Source organism: Cutaneotrichosporon cavernicola, assembly GCF_030864355.1.
Source record: "Cutaneotrichosporon cavernicola HIS019 DNA, chromosome: 5".
Lineage (NCBI taxonomy): Eukaryota > Fungi > Basidiomycota > Tremellomycetes > Trichosporonales > Trichosporonaceae > Cutaneotrichosporon > Cutaneotrichosporon cavernicola.
In genome coordinates, this window is record NC_083397.1 from 1,919,705 (window position 1) to 1,937,890 (window position 18,186).

At 59.7% G+C, this 18,186-nt stretch overlaps 6 protein-coding genes across 6 annotated transcripts; 2 read left to right on the forward strand and 4 right to left on the reverse strand.

Annotated features, from left to right (window-relative positions):
- Window positions 1–212: 212 nt before the first annotated feature.
- CcaverHIS019_0507700 (uncharacterized protein) lies at window positions 213–4,196 on the reverse strand (the record flags this gene model as incomplete). Its single annotated transcript, XM_060601965.1, has 3 exons — window positions 213–2,666; window positions 2,702–2,878; window positions 2,916–4,196. 3 exons carry the CDS (start codon window positions 4,194–4,196, stop codon window positions 213–215), a joined length of 3,912 nt encoding a protein of 1,303 aa, XP_060458407.1.
- Window positions 4,197–5,237: 1,041 nt separating this feature from the next.
- On the reverse strand, window positions 5,238–7,146 carry cct1 (uncharacterized protein; the record flags this gene model as incomplete). The annotated part of the gene is made up of 7 exons (XM_060601967.1): window positions 5,238–6,217; window positions 6,253–6,434; window positions 6,477–6,751; window positions 6,794–6,887; window positions 6,922–6,976; window positions 7,011–7,065; window positions 7,111–7,146. The coding sequence occupies 7 exons, from the start codon at window positions 7,144–7,146 to the stop codon at window positions 5,238–5,240; spliced, it is 1,677 nt and encodes a 558-aa protein (XP_060458408.1).
- Window positions 7,147–7,488: 342 nt separating this feature from the next.
- On the forward strand, window positions 7,489–9,022 carry ERV46 (uncharacterized protein; the record flags this gene model as incomplete). Its single annotated transcript, XM_060601968.1, has 6 exons — window positions 7,489–7,542; window positions 7,580–7,622; window positions 7,658–8,434; window positions 8,467–8,737; window positions 8,856–8,982; window positions 9,017–9,022. The coding sequence occupies 6 exons, from the start codon at window positions 7,489–7,491 to the stop codon at window positions 9,020–9,022; spliced, it is 1,278 nt and encodes a 425-aa protein (XP_060458409.1).
- Window positions 9,023–9,785: 763 nt separating this feature from the next.
- On the reverse strand, window positions 9,786–10,685 carry MAD2 (uncharacterized protein; the record flags this gene model as incomplete). Its single annotated transcript, XM_060601969.1, has 4 exons — window positions 9,786–9,964; window positions 10,084–10,335; window positions 10,385–10,473; window positions 10,591–10,685. 4 exons carry the CDS (start codon window positions 10,683–10,685, stop codon window positions 9,786–9,788), a joined length of 615 nt encoding a protein of 204 aa, XP_060458410.1.
- A 278-nt stretch (window positions 10,686–10,963) lies between these two features.
- SNF7 (uncharacterized protein) lies at window positions 10,964–12,047 on the forward strand (the record flags this gene model as incomplete). The annotated part of the gene is made up of 4 exons (XM_060601970.1): window positions 10,964–11,141; window positions 11,191–11,276; window positions 11,581–11,672; window positions 11,747–12,047. 4 exons carry the CDS (start codon window positions 10,964–10,966, stop codon window positions 12,045–12,047), a joined length of 657 nt encoding a protein of 218 aa, XP_060458411.1.
- A 181-nt stretch (window positions 12,048–12,228) lies between these two features.
- CcaverHIS019_0507750 (uncharacterized protein) lies at window positions 12,229–16,544 on the reverse strand (the record flags this gene model as incomplete). The annotated part of the gene is made up of 4 exons (XM_060601971.1): window positions 12,229–14,946; window positions 14,983–15,519; window positions 15,554–16,300; window positions 16,332–16,544. 4 exons carry the CDS (start codon window positions 16,542–16,544, stop codon window positions 12,229–12,231), a joined length of 4,215 nt encoding a protein of 1,404 aa, XP_060458412.1.
- Between the last annotated feature and the right edge of the window lie 1,642 nt (window positions 16,545–18,186).

Below are 18,186 nucleotides of genomic sequence, written 5' to 3' on the forward strand. Positions count from 1 at the left end.
TGTCACTACTGGGGTCCGATACAACCCAAAGGGAGAGTCTATGCGCCATGGTACAGTATCTCAGATTCGAGATCAAGGTCCGTGGCTGTCTACATTGTAGGCTGCTTCTTGTGCAGCCATCGCCGTCGCCAAGCCGTCGAGAGATCGCTGTTCGCCGTGAGACGCGGCCGGGTCCGTGGTGCCCATGACGAACTCCTCTCTGCGCGCTCCCGCTACTTGCCTACGCGGTTGACGCTCGTGGTGCTGGCATTGGCCGCTCGCAGCTTGGTTCGTAGCGTCTCGTTTTGCTCGTGCGCTTGGTTCATCTCGTCGAGAATGACCATGTGTTGCTCCTGGAAGCGTCGGCGCTCGTCCTCGTTCTCCTTCTCCATGCGCGAGACGTGGTTACGCAATTGATCAATGTCATCCTCAAGCTGCGCAAGCGCCGTCGTTTTGGCGCCGAGGTCCACCGTCAGCTGCACGTTCCGTTCCTTCGTGTCACGAAGACCGGCGAGAGCGCGCTCTAGGTCGCCTTCTTGCTCGGACGCGGCGACGGCTGACTTGTACATCAACTGGTCCTCCAGCTCGGCGGCTTGTCGCTGGTATGACTCGAGGGCGAGCTGGTTGGTGTCGAGCTGCTCCTCGAGCAGACCCACCTGGCGCTTGTATGTCTCAAGCGCTTGCTGGCTGTTCTCGACCAGCTTGGCCGCCTTGGACGCGTTCGCCTTGTGCCGCTCCTTGTCCTTCTCGAGGTTGGCCATGCGCTCGACGAGGATGCGTCCGTCACGAACGACACTCTGGATGCGGTCCAGGAGCTCGTCGATGCCAGGGTACTTGTCGGTCGCCGGCGCGCCAGCGTACGCGCGCTGCAGTGCTGCGAAGTTGATGTACGAGTTTGGCGACACGATGCGAGGGTCGTTGAGTCCTGCGTCACCGCTGGCGGCTGGTGCCGGAAGCACGCTCCAAGCCTTAGTGAGCGCCGTGTTGACGTTAGCGAGCTCAGTCTCAAGCTTGGCGACCTTGATAATAAGCTCAGGTGAGCTTGATGGGCTACCAACATCACCAGTTATGCGCTGCTTGAGTTCCATAATTTCGGTGTTCTGGGTGCGCATCTTGCGGACAAGCTCCATGTGTTCGTCCTGCGTGCTGCGATGCGCCGTGGTTGCAGCGGCCGCCTCGCGCTTGGCGTCCTCGGCAACCTGCTTCCACTCGTCGCGTTCACTCGACACACGCATGAAGTCTGTGTCGGCGCCCTCGTTAGCCGCGGTGATGTCCTGCACTTCCTGGCGAAGTCTGGCAATATCGCGATCGCGCCTGGCCATCTGGGCGGCCGCCTCGTCCACGGCAGAGGCAATCTCCGACTCCTCAAATGGGGCCCGGCCAAGCAGCGCGCCTAGGCTGGCACCGATCCGCTCGTTTAAGGTGCGGTTGAGAGACGCCGTCGTCTCGTGCCGTGAGACGAACGTCTGGTGTTCCAATTCACGGGCATCACGCTCCATAACGAAGCCCTCACGCTCCTTTGCGAGGCCGTCGCGCTCCTTAGAGAGGGTGCCGCGTTCCCTGACGAGCTCATCGCACTGGTCGGCAAGCTGGCTGCACTTTTTGACGAGGTCGTCGCGCTGCGATGTGAGGTCATCGCGCTCTGTGGCAAAGCCGTCACGCTCTGCGACCAGACTGTCGAGCACTTGGTGATGTTGCTGGGCGATCTCGTCCCGCTCACGCAGCCACTCGTCACGGTCCTTGGAGAACTGTGCCGCAGCACTGTCGAACGATCGAGCGTTCTCCTCAAGCGCCCGCTGGTTACTACTCAGTACCCCCTCGCGACGATGAGCTTCGGTGAGCTGCTCCTCGAGCTCCTCCACACGGTCTGTTAAGCGGGTGATATCTTGTTCGTGGCCGCGGGAGAGTTGCGTGAATCCATCTCGGTCGGTCTCAGTGGTGCGCAGCTGAGTCATAATCGTCGCGAGCTCGGCCTTTACCGATGCCAGCTGCTCGCTGTCAGTGTCCTTCTGTGTCTCGAAGACACGTATCCGATCGGCGTGAGCGTCGCGCTCTGTCTGGAGCTGACGGGACTGCTGTGCGTGCGAGTCACGCTCGGACTCGAGGTGGCGTATGTGCTGGACGTGGTCGGCGACAGTGAGCTCCAAGTCTTGCAACCGATTGGCATGTTCTTGGGCGCGGTTCAAGTGCTCGTTACGCTCGGCCTCGATCTGCGATAACCCCTTGGCCTGGATGTCACGCTCGGCCTCGATCTGCGATAACCCTTTGGCCTGGATGTCGCGTTCTGCCTCAAGCATGCGGATCTGGCGGGAGAATCGCTCACGTTCACCCTCAAGAGCGTGGCTCTGCTCGCGAATAAGAGCCTCCGCTTCCTCCAGACGGCGTGCAAGGTCGTACTCGCGCCTCCGAAGGGAGTCCACATCTGGCGAGCTCGTGGCGTCCACATCGCGAGATCCGACCGCTGTCGCGCCTGCTGCGAGCCGCTGCTCAAGCTCCTGAATCCTCTGCGCGTAATGATACTCGCGGTTTTGCGCTTCTTCAAGAGCCCGTGCTGGATCGTTCGGCTGTCTGCTCGACTGGCTCTCGCGCCTCTGGAGTTGGCGAAGCTCACGCGCCAGGACGCCAGCGTAGTGCTCGTTCAAACGCCTCCGAAGGGCTGATTCGCGTTCATGAAGGGGTTGCAATTCCTGCTCCATTAGATTCAACATGACTTGCTTCATACCTTCTCAGCGACGTCCACACGGTGCTGCAGAGTCGCCAAGCTCTGAATCGTAGAATCGCGCTTGCTTGCGGCAGACGAGTCCAAATGCGCAACCTTCTTCGATATCGCGAGGAACTTGAGCTCGCGGTTGTACTTGGTCTGGGCGGCACGGAGGCTGCCCGCAATGGCAGACAGCTCCTACGGCGTCAGATCGTTCAAAATGCAATAAACTCACCTTCTTCCACTTCTCCGCCTCGTCCCACGAGCCAACCAAGAGGCTCTCGCAGTCAAGAGCAGCCTGTGTTGCGAGGAGCGACGTGTTGATCTCCCCGGCGCCAATCGGAGGCACTGCCGTGTGCATGCTGGGTGAGTAGTGCGCAGTGACGTGTGTCTCGCCAGTGCTCATGGGGGACTGTCCGATGTCGAGCCCCAGTGAGGATGCCGAGACGCCAGTTTGTGGGCTGGTGTTGTTCGTTCCAGACGGGTCGAAAGCGCTTTCATTATTCCCACTGACAGTCTCGTCAGGCGCACGCCGGACATGTGGTGGAGGTGATTCTAAAGCCTCCCGAGCAACCCGCACCTCTTCCCCCAGACCGCGGTTGGATGGCCGTGATCGTAGCTTCCGGTTTGGGCGAGGAATGGGAGTAAAGCGGTCTTCAGAGGTCGAGGACGAGTATCCGCCGTTGTCGCCATAATCGCTTTCACTGGGAGGGGCGTTGTTGCGCGACGCGCGCCCGAAGGTGCCAGGCAGGGAAGATGGTTCCTGGGCGAGCACTTCGGAGGTACCCATGTGGTCCATTCGGCGCCGAGAACCTGTTGAGGATTTCAACTGCGCATATGGATGTGGCTGGTTGATGTCAGCCGAAGGAGGTCCAGATGAGGCGTAAGGAAGGCCAGCGGTGGATGGACCTGATGACGACGCGGCGTAGGCAAGCCCAGCGGTTGACGGTGCGGATGACATGTCGTAAGCCAGCTCCGCCGTCGAGATGGCCGGGGAAACGAGATTGCTGGTCGACTTGGAGTGGACCATGCCCGGTTGTGCGCCGGGCATCGGCGGCAGGACTTTGCTAGCATTCTCGTTGGGTGAGCGGACGCCGAAGCTCGCCGAGCGCGGGGAAGGGGAGGACCTCGCAGAGCCCGAGATTCGTGAGAATAATGACTGGCTGGGTGAGTGCGCGTTGACGCTGACCGAGTCGGACGACATGTTGCGCTTGCGGTACATGGCGGGATCGGGGACGGTTACGGGTGGGGGTTTAGAGCCTCGCATGAGCGAAGAAAAGGATGTGCGTGGGGGCGATGGCTCGGTCGACGGGTTGGAAGGGGATGGGGTGGCACCGTTGGGGTGGGGGAAGGGTGTGATGACTGGTGTTGGTGACTGTGATCGGCGTATGCGCGAGAGGAAGCTCGCTTTTGGAATCTTTGTTGGCTGTTGGCGGTGCTGTTGGGTATGCTGCGGTGGCTGAGGGAAGGCGACCTGCGCGCCGCCGCTGCCCCTCATGAGCGCGAATCCTGCCATGCCGGGGCGCGACGCGTGGAGAAACGAGAGTAGATGTGGCCTTTATTGTGTAGAGAGCGGGAATAAAGTCGAGGGCCGTGGTGTTCTAGGTTGATATGATATAAGAGACGTTTGAAGAGTATTGACTTGATAGACAGATGAGTTGATAGTTGTAGTTGTACGAGTGCACGAGTGGTCGTTTGCGATTATGGAACACGCGCCTAGGGTAGACCATGGCTGTGGCAGTAGAAGAGGTCCGAGTACCTACGGTGGCAATTGGAGGTACGACAAGAGGTGTTACCCTGAAACTAACCACCCCATTTGATTCTAATCAAGCCCATCCCCGATCCTGGACAAACCGGCTCTGTTCAAACTCAAACACTCAAAACACTTTCAGGGTAACCTAATTTTTGTTCAGATCGTTCAGAGATCAGATATTCAGAAAAATCCTCTGATCCCCTACCCTCTATAACCTTCTGCTGTATCATCCAAGTCGATGCGCATCCCTGACTCGGCTTGTTCGGCTAACGATCGTGATGAGAGCGCGTCGTGCAATCTTAGAGTATAGAGTAGACCCAAGTAGCTGGGTGTGAACCAATCTTCAATGAATGGTCCATTTCGCCTCTGTGCAATTGGCAAGGTGGGAATCGACTGTGGTTGTCGTGACCTTTGAGGCCCCATGGGAGCGGGAGTTTGTGACCACGATGGGAGAGTACTCATTGCTCTCACGTGGAGGGCAGGAACGTGGGAAGCTTGATGCTGTCAGCCGCGAATAATGGAAGCTGATGTTCGCCGATCCTTTGCGGCATTGCGGGGAGGAGTTGCTACTCTAAGACTCTAGGACTCTGGTCGGTTCAGGAAAGGTCATGTACAACGGGATGCCTAGGCTCAACTCAAACCTGGAGAGATCGGGCGCTGTCAATGTCCTGCTCGTCAGTTGTGAGTAGCGCAGCTGCCTAGGGCCAGCCTTGTCAGCCCTCCCACACCACACCTTCTGGCTGGTGCGATCGATGCAATACCTCTCTACTATACTCTGCGCTACGATGTCCTGCTCTACCCAATCTACATGTGGTCGTGAGGGTCCTCACGCGGCTGCTCGGGGGTGACAGTGATGCTGTCATCGATGCGGAGGAGAGACGTGGCGGCCTCGAGCGCCGACTTGAGACTCTTGATCTTGGACATTGTGGGCTCGAGCACACCGGCTGCGCGGTTGTCGATAACCTCGCCGTTGAGCAGGTCGAGGCCGTAGAACATGAGCTGGCGCTTGGGGTCGCCAGGTGCGGACGACTGCGCGGCGTTGTGATACGCACGAAGCTTCGCGACGAGGTCGGTCGAGTCCTTGGCCGCGTTCATTGCCAGCGTCTTCGGGATCGTGAGGAGCGCAGCGGCGAACTCAGCGATGGCGAGCTGCTCGCGCGAGCCGAGAGTGGTGGCAAAGTTCTCGAGGTAGATCGAGAGAGCTGTCTCGACGGCACCGCCGCCGGGCACGACGCTGCCGCTCTCAAGCGTACGCTTGACAATGCTCAACGCGTCATGAAGCGCACGCTCCATCTCGTCAAGCATGTAGTCGTTTGCACCACGCAGGATAATCGACGACGAGTTGACAACCTTGGTGCCGCGCACCAGGATGAGCTCGTCGTCGCTGATCCGCTCCTGCACAACCTCCTCAGCGTAGCCGAGGCTCGACGCCTCAAACGTCTCCTCGCCCTCAAGGTTCGACAGGGACGACACAAGCTGCGCTCCCGTCGCCTTGGCAATACGCCTCAGGTCCTCCTTGCGGCACCGGCGGACCGCAATCGCACCCGCCTCCACGAACTCCTTGAGCACAAGGTCGTCGATACCCTTCGTCGTTAGGATTACGTTGGCACCCGACGCCAGGATCTTGCGAACACGCTCAAGAGTAATCTCGGACTCGCGTGCGCGGATGGCCTCGAGCTGAGATGGGTCGTCGATGGTGATGTGTACACCAAGGTGCATGCGCTGCTTGGCAAGGTTGATGTCGAGACAGGCGATCTTGGCCCCCTGGATGCGCGTCTTCATGGCTGCTGTCAGTTCAAGCGCAAACACGCGGATTCACCCTGGCTGGCAACGGTGCAGTTGAGGGCGTAGCCCTTGACTGCAAAACTCTCTCGCGCGCTTTTGCCGTGGGCCTTGAGAATGTTGACCGCCTTGACGGGGTACTTCTTCTCGCCGCGGGCGTTGATGGTCTGAACAGCGAGCATCGCGTCAACAGCGAGGGGCGCAAAGAAATCGTCATCACTACCTGTCAGCTGGAAGTCCCCGATCGCGAGCTGTACTCACGCAGCAAGGATCTTAGAGCTCATGGACGTCTTGGCGACGTTGATAATCGCCTCTCTGCCGAGCTTGTCGACCTTGGTGGACATCTGCTCAGCCATGAAGCGGCACGCCTCCTTGCACGCAAGACGGTAACCAGCAATGACAGTGGTGGGGTGGATCTTGTTGCGCACAAGCTCGTTCGCTCTCCTAAGGAGCTCCGAGGCAAGGAGAACAACCGAAGTCGTACCGTCGCCGACTTCCTTGTCCTGCTGCGTCGCGAGCGAGACGAGGATGCGGGCCTGCTGTTAGCTGCGCATGCTTGGACTTAAGGGGCTACGTACGGAGGGGTGCGAGACCTCGAGAAGGGAGAGGATGGTCGCGCCGTCGTTGGTAATAGTGACGTCGCCAACGTTGTCGACAAGCATCTTGTCGAGGCTGTTGTCAGCTCCAGATACCCGCTTCAACTCACCCAACAGGGCCGAGAGACGACTTGAGGATGTTCGAGACCGACTGGCACGACATGACTGGAGGTCAGCAGGGCGCACGCTCGCCACCCACCATTCTGGTCGCGCACCTCGGCACCGCTCACTCGCGAGCCACCGAGGAAGAGGCCCTTGCGATGTCAGCGCTACGCGCAGAGCTTCCCGGAGCAACTTACCGCACGGGGGTCACGCTGGTACATGGAGGCAGCCATCGCGCTATATTCAAATGAACTTGGAGCGCGGTTTTGGCGTTGGGAAGGGTGAGAGTCGTGATGGAAGCTGTAGGAATGTCTGGCCTGGATGTCGTCGACGACGCGCGTGGCCAGCGTCGCGACCGTCGACTTTACGCCTGGACGGGATCAATTTGTTTGATTCCGCCCTTACCTCCACCTTCCACGTGTCTCTGTCATGATCGGCACAGGTTCACAGGTCTGGAGCGGGAGGGTCGAGGGCGCGGATCGACGACGCGACCACTCGCTGGAAGATGCATCGCGTTGCCCATCGCGTTGCCAAGTTGAAACTACACTCTTATATACCACGCCGTCAAACCAGCCATGGGACGGAACGGCTTTTTTGGCGCCTTCCAAGGCCTCGACGCCTTTGGAAAAGTGAGGCGGAAACGCATTGTACCCCGCTGACGACCAGACAATGGAGGATGTCAGGATCCGTACGCGTACCGGCGCCTTGTGTGAGCTGGTCAAATTCCAACGTTACTGACCGCAGTGACATTCATCTCGTTCTCGATTATCCTCACATCGGTGCTCCTGGAGTTCGTCGACTACCGGCGCATCCGCCTCGAGCCGTCACTCGAGGTGGACAGGTCGCGTGGCGAGAAGCTCGTGATTGAGATGGACATTGAGTTTCCGCGCGTCCCGTGCTACATGCTGTCGCTGGACGTGATGGACCTTTCGGGTGAACGGCAACACGATGTCTCGCACGAGATGAGCAAGCAGCGCATTTCTGCGGACGGGACGTATCTCGAGGAGAAGCGAATGGGACAGCTCAAGGGTGACGTCGAGCGTGCTGCCCAGAACAAGGACCCCAACTACTGTGGATCGTGTTACGGCGCGTCACCGCCTGAGAATGGATGCTGCAACTCGTGCGAGGAGGTCCGCCAGGCGTACGTTCGCCAGGGTTGGAGCTTTGTCGAACCAGACGGCATCGAGCAGTGTGTCGAGGAGGGCTGGAGCGAGAAGATGGAGCAGCAGAACGAGGAGGGATGCCGCCTCTCGGGGCAGGTGCGCGTCAACAAGGTCATTGGCAACCTCCACTTCTCGTACGGCAGCACGTTTATGCGCCGCGGCATGGACGTTGCCCAGCTGGTGCCGTATCTCCAGGACCGAAACCACCACGACTTTGGCCACCGTATCTTCAAGTTCCACTTTGGCGCCGACGTGACGCCTGCGGAGAAGGCACGCATGGATCCCAAAGAGAGGACGACGCGCGACAGGCTGCGCATCAGCGACCCGCTGCAGGGGCGACAGAACCACAGGCACAATGGTGGGTCAGCTCATACGCTTACGCTAACCCAGACAAATCAAACTTCATGTACCAGATCTTCGTCAAGGTCGTGAGCACTACGTTTGTGTACTTGAACGGCGACGAGATCCCGACAAACCAGTACAGCGTGACCTCGTACGAGCGCGACCTCGCGATGGGTAACCGGCCCTCGCGTGACGACGACGGTCGTGTCACAAGCCACCACACCCAGGCCATCCCCGGTGTGTTCATCAACTACGAGATCTCGCCGATGAAGGTCATCCACACCGAGACGCGCCAGAGCTTTGCGCACTTTGTGACGAGGTGAGTTGTGCGCGGCGAGCGAGGCGAGTCATCCTCGGAGGCGGTGGGCTGCTGGGCCGAGAGACGGACTTGTCGTCAGATGACTGCAGAGGTGCGAACGAACTCATGCTCACATCAGCACGTGCGCGATCGTCGGCGGAGTGCTGACCGTCGCATCCCTTCTCGACGCCGCCATCTTCAATAGTCGCAAGCGTCTCGGCAAGGAGTACGAGGGTGGACAGTACGGCGGCGTCAGTGGCAAGATGGTGAGTGTGAACTGTGAGGTGGGACTAATGGCAGATGTAGCAGTGATCATGCATTGTTGACTTGACTGGATCGCAATGGGACACTGCCAGAAGTCGCTCAACAAGCGATCGTTGCCCACCTTGGGTCGACATCACTGCACCTCGGTCTCTATGCACTTGAGTATGCAAAAATATTTGTGTCTGCAGCCCGATGCTCTCGTGTGGGGTAGTGCAATTACAATTTCAAGTAGGGCAGATGGAGCAGAATAGATGGAGCAGAGATAGCAGGCAGGCTCGGTGAGTCGAACCTGTGACCACTGGCAAGTGAATAACCCAACAACGAGTTACCGCCGGACGACTGGACCAGCCGGGTTGGAGGCTATGGATTTGCGCCCCACTTAAGCCGGCCAGGATGCTGGTAAGGCGACATCGCAGTCACCCACACGGCATTGCAGAAGGCGTAGTTTGTGTTGTTGCAACCTTGCAATCGTACAAGGAGGAGAAGAAGTGCATGCATACTAATTCTCGGAAAGCCGGATGCGCGTGGGCCTGTGCTTTGACCTGGAGCCAATCATGTTTCGAGGATCGGATTAAGGTGCAGACGATTCCTCATCCGCTCCCTGATGTCATTGTTGATGCCCATATCTGTCCAGGTTGGTCAGAGTGGCACCTGCTCGGCCCGCGATAGTCTGCGACTCATAGATCTCCGCAGCTCCAGCTCACCGGGTCGGCAGGCTCCTCAACATAACATGGTCGTGGCAAGCGTTAACATGATGTGGCGCAAATGTACAGTGGTCTATGCTCTCCTTCTCTCTCTCAGCTGCCTACTCCCCAACGCGGTACGCAACCATGGCCTCGAGACTGTGCACGTTGGTGCTAAAGCTGCGGAGGCGCACCTGCTCGACCTGGCCACGGTCGATGAGGTGTGGGTCGGCGTCGCCCCAAGTCGCCGGGATGGGTGCGTCGGGCGAATCGTTGGTGTATGCAAGGATGGTGAATGTGCCTGGAGTCAGGTCTGTCGAAACTCATAAGCTGTACCTAGGGGCGCCGAGAGGCGCCCCAGCTGCGGTAGCGTCTACATAGCGGGATGACCACGCTTGGCGCTTCCAGAGTCTCACTCACACTCGTCGTCCAGGATCGGGAGGAAAGTGACACTGCTCGTGATCTGCTTCATAATGTCGCGGATCTCGCCCTGCACCTCCTTCTCCGTCTTGTTCGGTTTCCTCGTGGGCTTTGGCGCGCCAGGGATCGCGCCGGCCGAGGTCGGCCCGTCCTCGGTGTGGATGTCGAACTGCCACCGTTCGAGCGTTTCGTCCGTCTCGATCGACTTGATTGCCAATACGAGGCGCGTGAGACTGGACGAGAGGAGCCAGTCTGGTATCAGCTTCGTCGTAGTTCGGACAGCTGCAAGAGGGCTACTCACCTGACACCTGGCCCAGAATCGTCTGGATGTACTCCTTGAGTCCATCGTCAGAGGTCACGAGCATTGGCAGCCCATACTTCTTGACCATGCTGGTGTGAGCGCTATCGGATAGAGGAGGAGGACATACCGGAACTCGTCGGATGGGTACACGCCACGCTGGTAGAGGATACAGCCGTCAGCTCGTCACCTTGATGGGATGAGCTCACGAGTTGACACCATACTCGAAGAACTCAGTGACGAGTGCCGTCGAGCCCTTGAGCGTAATGGCCTGGTTGGTACGCGTCGCCTGCTTTGTTGCCATCTCTGTTGATGTTGGTTGCTCAGAAAGTGGAGGGAAGGGTTGTTTGTGATCGAGCGAAAGAAGTCACTAGCGACGTGAGCGGGATCAAATAATGAGCCTGACTCGCTGAAGAGGCTGACAGGGCGATGATGAAGCCACCCAGGCAACCAAGGCCACCCAAGCAAGCAGCCGAGCGGCCAGGGTTCCTAAGCTGGCATAAGCTGGGTGGCCAAACCCAACAACTCGATCTCATCATCTCCATCTCCATCTCTTGCATCCCTCTAGCCCACTACCACATCATGTCAGGCTGGATGAGCTGGTTCGGCGGGCGAAAGGACACGCGCGAGCAGGCGCGCGACTCGATCGTCCAGCTGCGCCAACAGCTGCTCATGATCGAGAAGAAGGAGGAGCACCTCCAGAAGAAGATTGACGACGAGACGAGCAAAGCACGCGCCAACGCGACCTCTAACAAGTCGGGTGGGTCCTTCCTTACTTGGGGAAGATGGCTGTGGTGTGCTAATGGCAGCGGCACTCTATGCGCTCAAGCGGAAGAAGGCGTTTGAGAACGAGCTTGACAGGCTCGGCGGAACACGGATGACGCTCGAGACACAGGTGGGTGGCGAGCAGGCGAACGAATGCAGTGAAGGGGACGTGGAACAGGCGGCTGTACTGGTCAGATTAGGGAAGGTGGTCGGGGCTGCGGACCTACTCGTTCGGTGGCGAACTCGCGGATCGAAAGGGGAGGCGGTGTCGTACTGCGGAGCGCTTCGGATGTGCGACTCCTGCGAGCCGCACTTCCGAATCGCAACAGAGTAACAGGCTACGGAGCCCCGGCGAAGCGCGGACCTGATAACTGCGCACTGGGCGGATAGGGCGTGGCGATGTCGATATGAGTGGGCATGGAAGCTAACAATAGGTCAATGCGATCGAGTCGGCGACGCTCAACGCCGAAACGATGGTGGCGATGAAGCGGGGTGCTGATGCGCTCAAGTCGATCCACCAGGGACTGTGAGTAGCTCCGGGTTCCAGACCATAGCACTCCGTCCTTATTCCCCCGCACACCAGACCTGACTGACGCGCAGCAAAGTCGACAAGGTCGACGAGACGATGGACAGCATCCGCGAGCAGATGGAGCTCACAAACGAGATCTCGAACGCCATTTCCGACCCGACCAACATGGTCCAGCTCGACGAGGACGACCTGCAGGCCGAGCTCGACGCGCTCGAGCAGGAGGAGCTCGACAGCCGCCTTGCAGGAGCGGACCATGTGCCCGTCCACACGCCAGCGTCGCCCGTCGCTGCCACCAAGGGCAAGACGGCGGCCAAGGAGGAGGATGACGAAGAGGCGCAACTCCGCCAGCTCCAGGCGGAGCTTGCCATGTAGCCCGTGCTCCGCTTCTCGTTCCTTTTTACACGATCTATACCGGTCCCGCTGGGGGCCATGTACTATCATGATACATACTGCGCTTGCTTCTGGCAATCTGTGCACTTTGAGGACAACGCTGTGCGCCCACTGCATCATCTACTCATTACAGTACAAACAACATAATCCCAATCGACAATCTCTATTTGATTTTGGCCGGGCTGTGCATTATACTCCCGTTGCCGTTGCCCGAGCCAACATCTTGTGATCGCCGCGGCGGACGCGGCGGGAGCGCGACCTGGAGTTGCGGCGGTGGAGGCGGCGGCGGTTGCTGCTGAGGCGGTGGCGTGGGGAGGCCGTTGCGCTGCGGGGTCCCGATCGCCATGGCCGGCTTGGGCGCCGGCGTGGGCGGTGGGGCGGGCTTGAACGGCGGGAGCGTGAGGACTCCGACGCGGTTGCCGAATCCAGCAAGCACTGCGCGGCCGCCTGATGTGAATGGCCTCACTGAGACATAGCCGAGAGGTTGATGGGTCGGAACAGTGAAGCTCCCCGCGCTCGAGGGGAACGACGCGCGCCCGTTCATGCTCAGCATACGCTCGGCGCGGCGAGTGCGCATCGAGAGTTCGCCGGCATCCAACGGAGTAGAAGGACTCCGCGGAGACGTGGCGGTCTTGCGCTGAATCGCGTCGAGCGACACCGCTTCGGCCATGAGGATGAAGCCATTCCACGGGCTCGCAAGATCGAGCGCCCAGAGCTCCCACTGCGAGTCGTCAATGCCACTGCCTTTGCGCAAGAGGCCAACCACCACATGGTCGACTAACACCCATCCTCCTTCCGACGCCTCCACTCCCCCGAGCGGCAGAATGCCGGCATCCATCCACCGGCTGTCCGCGGCCAGCGTCGCCGTCTCCTCCACTGGCAAGATCATGTTGTTCAGGCCCGTGAAAGAGCCGGACCGGTCCAGCGGCGAAGGCGGCCGGTTTTCCTCTCGCCATCCGCTTAACCTTCGCCCACCATGGGAAGACACCTGGAAGTCTCCTGGAGGCGCCAGTGACGACTTGACAGGAGTTCCCATAGCGCTTGGCGATGTGGTCATTGTCGTCGCTGCGAAGGTCGAGAAGCCGTTGGACAGGCAGCGGCTTCGTACGGGCATCGGCGGGAAGACGACGCTCGCGCGGATCAGCGCCTTGGCATCCTCGAGCGCCTGTGCACGACGAGCCGGAGCGCAACGGCAGAACGGACCTCCCGTTCTAGACACAATGCGGTCGACGTAGACGGTCGACGATGTCGATGCGATAACGTAGAAGCCCTCGGTCGAGTGGATGTCGCACGACGTGCAACGGGTCGAGTGAGGAGTGCCAATGTCGACAGCCCTGATGGGATCGTTGGACAGCGCGAGTAACGTGACCATCTCACCGTCCGTGTCGATGATCTCAACGTTGCCGGAGCGGTGTCCCAGTGCAATGAGGCGGACTTTATAGCCGCGCCACCTTGTAAGAGCATGCCCGACCGCCACGACACGGTCAGACTCGGCCAGTGACGAAATCAAGCGCATCGACGACCACTCGCCGCGCTGCCGGCTCCAGAGGGTGGTCGTCAAGAGCGACCTGACGATGATGTCGAGTATGCCTTCCTCCGCGAACACGTCGGTCGTGTGCGGACCTTCGTCCTTGGCCGGAGGAACGACATCCACGACGATATCGTCGTCTTTGAGCGCGCGTACGCTGCCGTCGGTGACTACAACGAGCAGAGTCGGGCGCCGGACGTCGCCGGAGGTTGGAGAAACTGGGGAGGCAGCAAAGGGGTCGTCAATAGGAGTTGGCGCATCATCAAACAAGACTGAAGCAACATCGCCGTTGCCGCAGCCGATCTTGACGACACACGCTCGCTCCGTCTTGTCCTCATCGGCCGTTCTCCAGAACTCGGTCCGCCCGCACCTAGTTACAACCGCCACCCACATGCTGTCGCGGCTGACTGCGGCACCAACGATTGGATCGTCGCTGCTGAGTTCGGTTGGAACCATCTCGCGTGTGCCGGAAGCCTGATCGTCGGGGTGGAAGCGCCACAGGCAGATTGAGTTGTCCACGGCCACCGAGACCGCTAACCGTCCGTCGGCGCTGGTGGCGATGACGTCGATGTCGAATTCGTGGCTCGCTGGTAACATGTGGACACCGATCCCGGTAGCCATGGGTGGCTGCTTGCCACTCAGGAACTGCATCTCCTTCGCTGTCGAGCCGCCGCCGTCGTCGCTCTCGTCGTCGCTCGCGGTCTCGCCACGGCCCAAGCGGTTGCGTTGCGAGGCCAGGAGGTCAGAGTCCTTGAGGAGGTAGAGCAGCAGACCGTAGAGCGTCAAAGCTGTCGCCGACTGGGGAATGATAATCAGTCTGATAATGTTCCAAACCGGTGTCAACGACGGGAGGCGGAGGGTCCAGGAGGGGGCAGTGAGTCTCCGGATGTCGGCCGGTAGCATCGAATGCCCGGCCCGGGGCAGAATGACGATCGAAGAAGGGGGGATGCCGATGCGGATCGACTGGAAGCCGCGGGGGTTGAGAGCGCGCCAGAACGCCTCCGAGACCGACAGCGTGCCAAGCTCGAGGCCGGCTGTCTTGGTGGGGCTCGCGTATGAGGATGTCGTAGTCGCGGTCGGTTGGTAGCCGTAGAACGAGGCCGCGGCAGTCCTCGAAGACCGAGACGAGTCGCTCCAATAGTAGAGAATAAAAATGAAGCTGAAGATGACGATCATGGTGACGCCCTTGGTCTTGCGCCCTTTTACGAAGCTGCGCCACTGGAAGCGCATCGGGCGGCTAGCTTTGCGGCGCTGGGCCTCCTCGTTGCGCTTCTTCTCCTCCACAGTTGACAGGCCGCCATTCGAGGATAGAACGTCAGCTAGTTCCAGACGCTGGGCATCGATGGAGAGAACCTGTTATCAGCGTCGGATCAGGCGATCGGCACGTACCGTCAAGAAGAAGGTGTGGAGCATGAACCAGTCCGTTACGATAACGACAGCCGCGAACACGCAGAACTCGCGGACCTGCTGGAGGGGAAACAGGAGCCAGGTGACGCCAAGCAACGCTAGGTCGGTAAGGGAGGTGATAGCGATCGTCGTGCCAACCTTTCGCAGTCCCAACCCGATGCGGACGGGAACTGAGTGACTGAAGGGGATGGAGAAGACGGCCTTCGTCAGGGACGACATGTTCTCCACGCCCACGATGATAACGACGAATGGAAGCGTGTATATCGGAAGCACAGTCTGCCCCTTGCTCCAGCCCCAGCCATTCCAGCCCAGCAGCGCGAGGACGCTGAACGACATGATGGCCGAGCAGCATAGCTGCACCACGCCAGTGAACGCGAGACCGAAGCGGGAGTGGACCTTGGACGCGTTCGAGAGCTGCGCAAGGAGCAGCGCAAGGAGTCCCACGTATAGCAGATAGACGAGCTTCGGCGGCTTCGCTGGGATGGGCTCATACGGGATGTCGCGTGCTCCTGGGGAGTACTGGTGTCAGCCAAGTTCCGTTCGTGCAGCTCACGGCAATTAATGCAGAATCGACCGTGTTGGATCCGGTAGGGTACGTCTCGGTGAACACCTCGGCGTCGAGGAGCTTGACGGCCTGGGCCAGTCGGGCGATCCACTCTGCCTCGAAGGCGACGCGATTCCGCGAGGTGTGGAAGGGCACAGCGACACCGCGGTAGACCTGGTCGTCGTTTTCGGTGAGATTCCAGAGCGCGGACATGGGCGTTGCGCCGTCGATAAACACACCATCCGGGGCAAGGAGGTAACATGGTCCTGCGGCGGCAGCGGTGCCGTTCACATCGACAAGGTGGCGGACACATCCGGCGCCGTCCCACGCGCCCTCTGCGAGAGTGCGGATTGCTGAGGCAATCAGGTCGTCATGCTGCCCCCAGGGTGCGCGTTCGACTCCATCGAGAACGTGGCCAACGTCTGCCCACGCGACGCGAAGGAGGTCGACGTCGATCCGTCCCTCTGGAGAGGGTGCGGGTCCATTGGCCGCAACCCAAGCCGTATCGCTTCTAGAGTCGCCAGCCCACCATGGTCCCCAGGGCACGTTGGGAAGGAGGGGCGGCGGATCGGGGAAGAACGTTTCGCCTACTGGCGCGCTGAGGATTGAGAGTGGGGAGCGGGGAGCGCCGACTGCGCCAGGAGCGGGGGCGCGTGCGGGCGCCGCAGCCTCGTCGAACTGACGCTCGAGGAAAGCCGAGAAGGTCGGGTAGAAGAGGGTGGTCATGATGACGCAGTCGATGAGGAGGGTTCGGATCTGGCGTTAGCTGTGGTGTGCCGGGGCGCACTTGGTTTCTTGCAATGTGTTCGCCAAACAGGCGAAAGGCCTCTTGGACGTATCCGTGGGCTGTGAGTGGCGGGGCAGCAGACTTGCGCCTGCGCGCTCGGGGGCGGTGTGAGGTGCCATGGCCGTGGCCATTCTCGGCGGTGGCGGGGCGCTGGCTCGCGCGTTGCCGCAGCGACGACGCTGGGGCAGCCGAGGGCGCGCCGAGCCAGGACATGGATGTTGACGGCGTGCGCAGGTCTTTAGGATTGCATCGGCGGGGGAGCGGATGTAGTAGCGGAGCGCGCGAGTTGATGGAAGGTGGGGTGCAGAAGTGGCTGACGGGCGGGGGGGGGGGGGAGGGGGAGGAGGAGGGAAGAGGAAGGGGGGAAGGCGAAGGTGAGGGCGCGCAGGTGCCGTATTCGTATCCGTTTCTGTATTTGCCAGTTGGCTGACGCCGCTAGTGCTGGAAGTAGGCTGGACGGATGTGAATGGAGGTGGCGACGGGATGGGTGTGATGGCGAGGGTGAGGGGTTGAGTAGTAGTGTGATTTGTGTGTGCGCCTGTGAATTGTGAATAGTGTGAAGTGTGGGAGATGTTGAACCTATCTGTGAGATTGAGTTGATGAGAGTTGCGAGGATCACTACCGTAACCTAGGCTAGGTGGACGAGTCGCGCGCCGCACTATACGACGGAAGGGGACAAGGGGCAGAATGAGAGGGAGGACTAGAAAGGGAGAGATGGCCACACATTTGGCCACTGGGTATTTGCTGGACACTTTTGGCACTGCAACCGAGGCATTCTTAATAACGGAGCCCTTAACACTGGCGTGCAAATGTTCCTGAATCCCTTACAATAGTGGCTAAATAATGGCGGTAACAGTCAACCCAGTTAATCAACAGCAAAGAGCGTCTGCAGTGGATCATAGGAGGGGGGTCGGTGGGAGGTGGGGGAACGGGTCCAACGAATTCTCTGAGGTGGCTCTGTTGCTCCGCGCGTCAAGGAATGCAAATCCAACAGTTACTGTACGAGTCTGCCACTGTCCTCTCCTCTCGCTCCTCCAATGTCCTTGCCGAGTTGCCCAGCTTGCTCGGCTTCCCCCGGTTTCCCACTTCCGCCTCACTGGGTTCCCGGCGTACGGCAGGCATCCTGATCGCTACACCTACCAAGAACAAAGCTCATACCGACCAAAGGCACAGCCGCCCCGCCGCGACTCTCGTCACTGTCCCGCGAAAGTCGCCAGCGGCCATCGGCCAGCGGTAGCCAGCGGGCCACCTATTTGCCTCAACGCAACTCCCCACTCCGCAAAGTCCGGCCCATTCCATATCAAGGCATGTATGTACACCACAACTTAAATGACATACCATCCAAACCTCTTGCGTGCTCGACAACCTGTGCTTCTCATGCATTCGGCACGTGATCGTACATGAAATCAAGATATGCTCTTAATGACACACTTTTCCCCACATACGGTACATACACAATCAAACATGCATGCATTACACTGTTGCGGCCAAGTCCCCTCCTCTCCTCTCCTCTCTTGCCTCTCCTCTCCTCTCCTCTCCTCTCCTCTCCTCTCCTCGCCTCGCCTAGCCTAGCCTAGCCCAGCCCCGCAACGACCTTGGTGAACCATCCCCTTGCATCGCGACGTCTCCTGTCAGCACTGGCTCGTTCTCTACTACAGGATCTTAATGCTCACACATTTCCTACTTGTTAATGTCATCTGTTTGCCAGGGCGCCCACGCGCGAGTTTATGGCTTGTACGCGCTCCTTGACGACGGACGGGAAGGCTCAGAAATCATATTGCATTGAAACGCTGCAGGGGCCTCCAGACTTACGTCTTACTGAAACCCTCCCAAGAATCTCCGGTGCGGGGCCAAC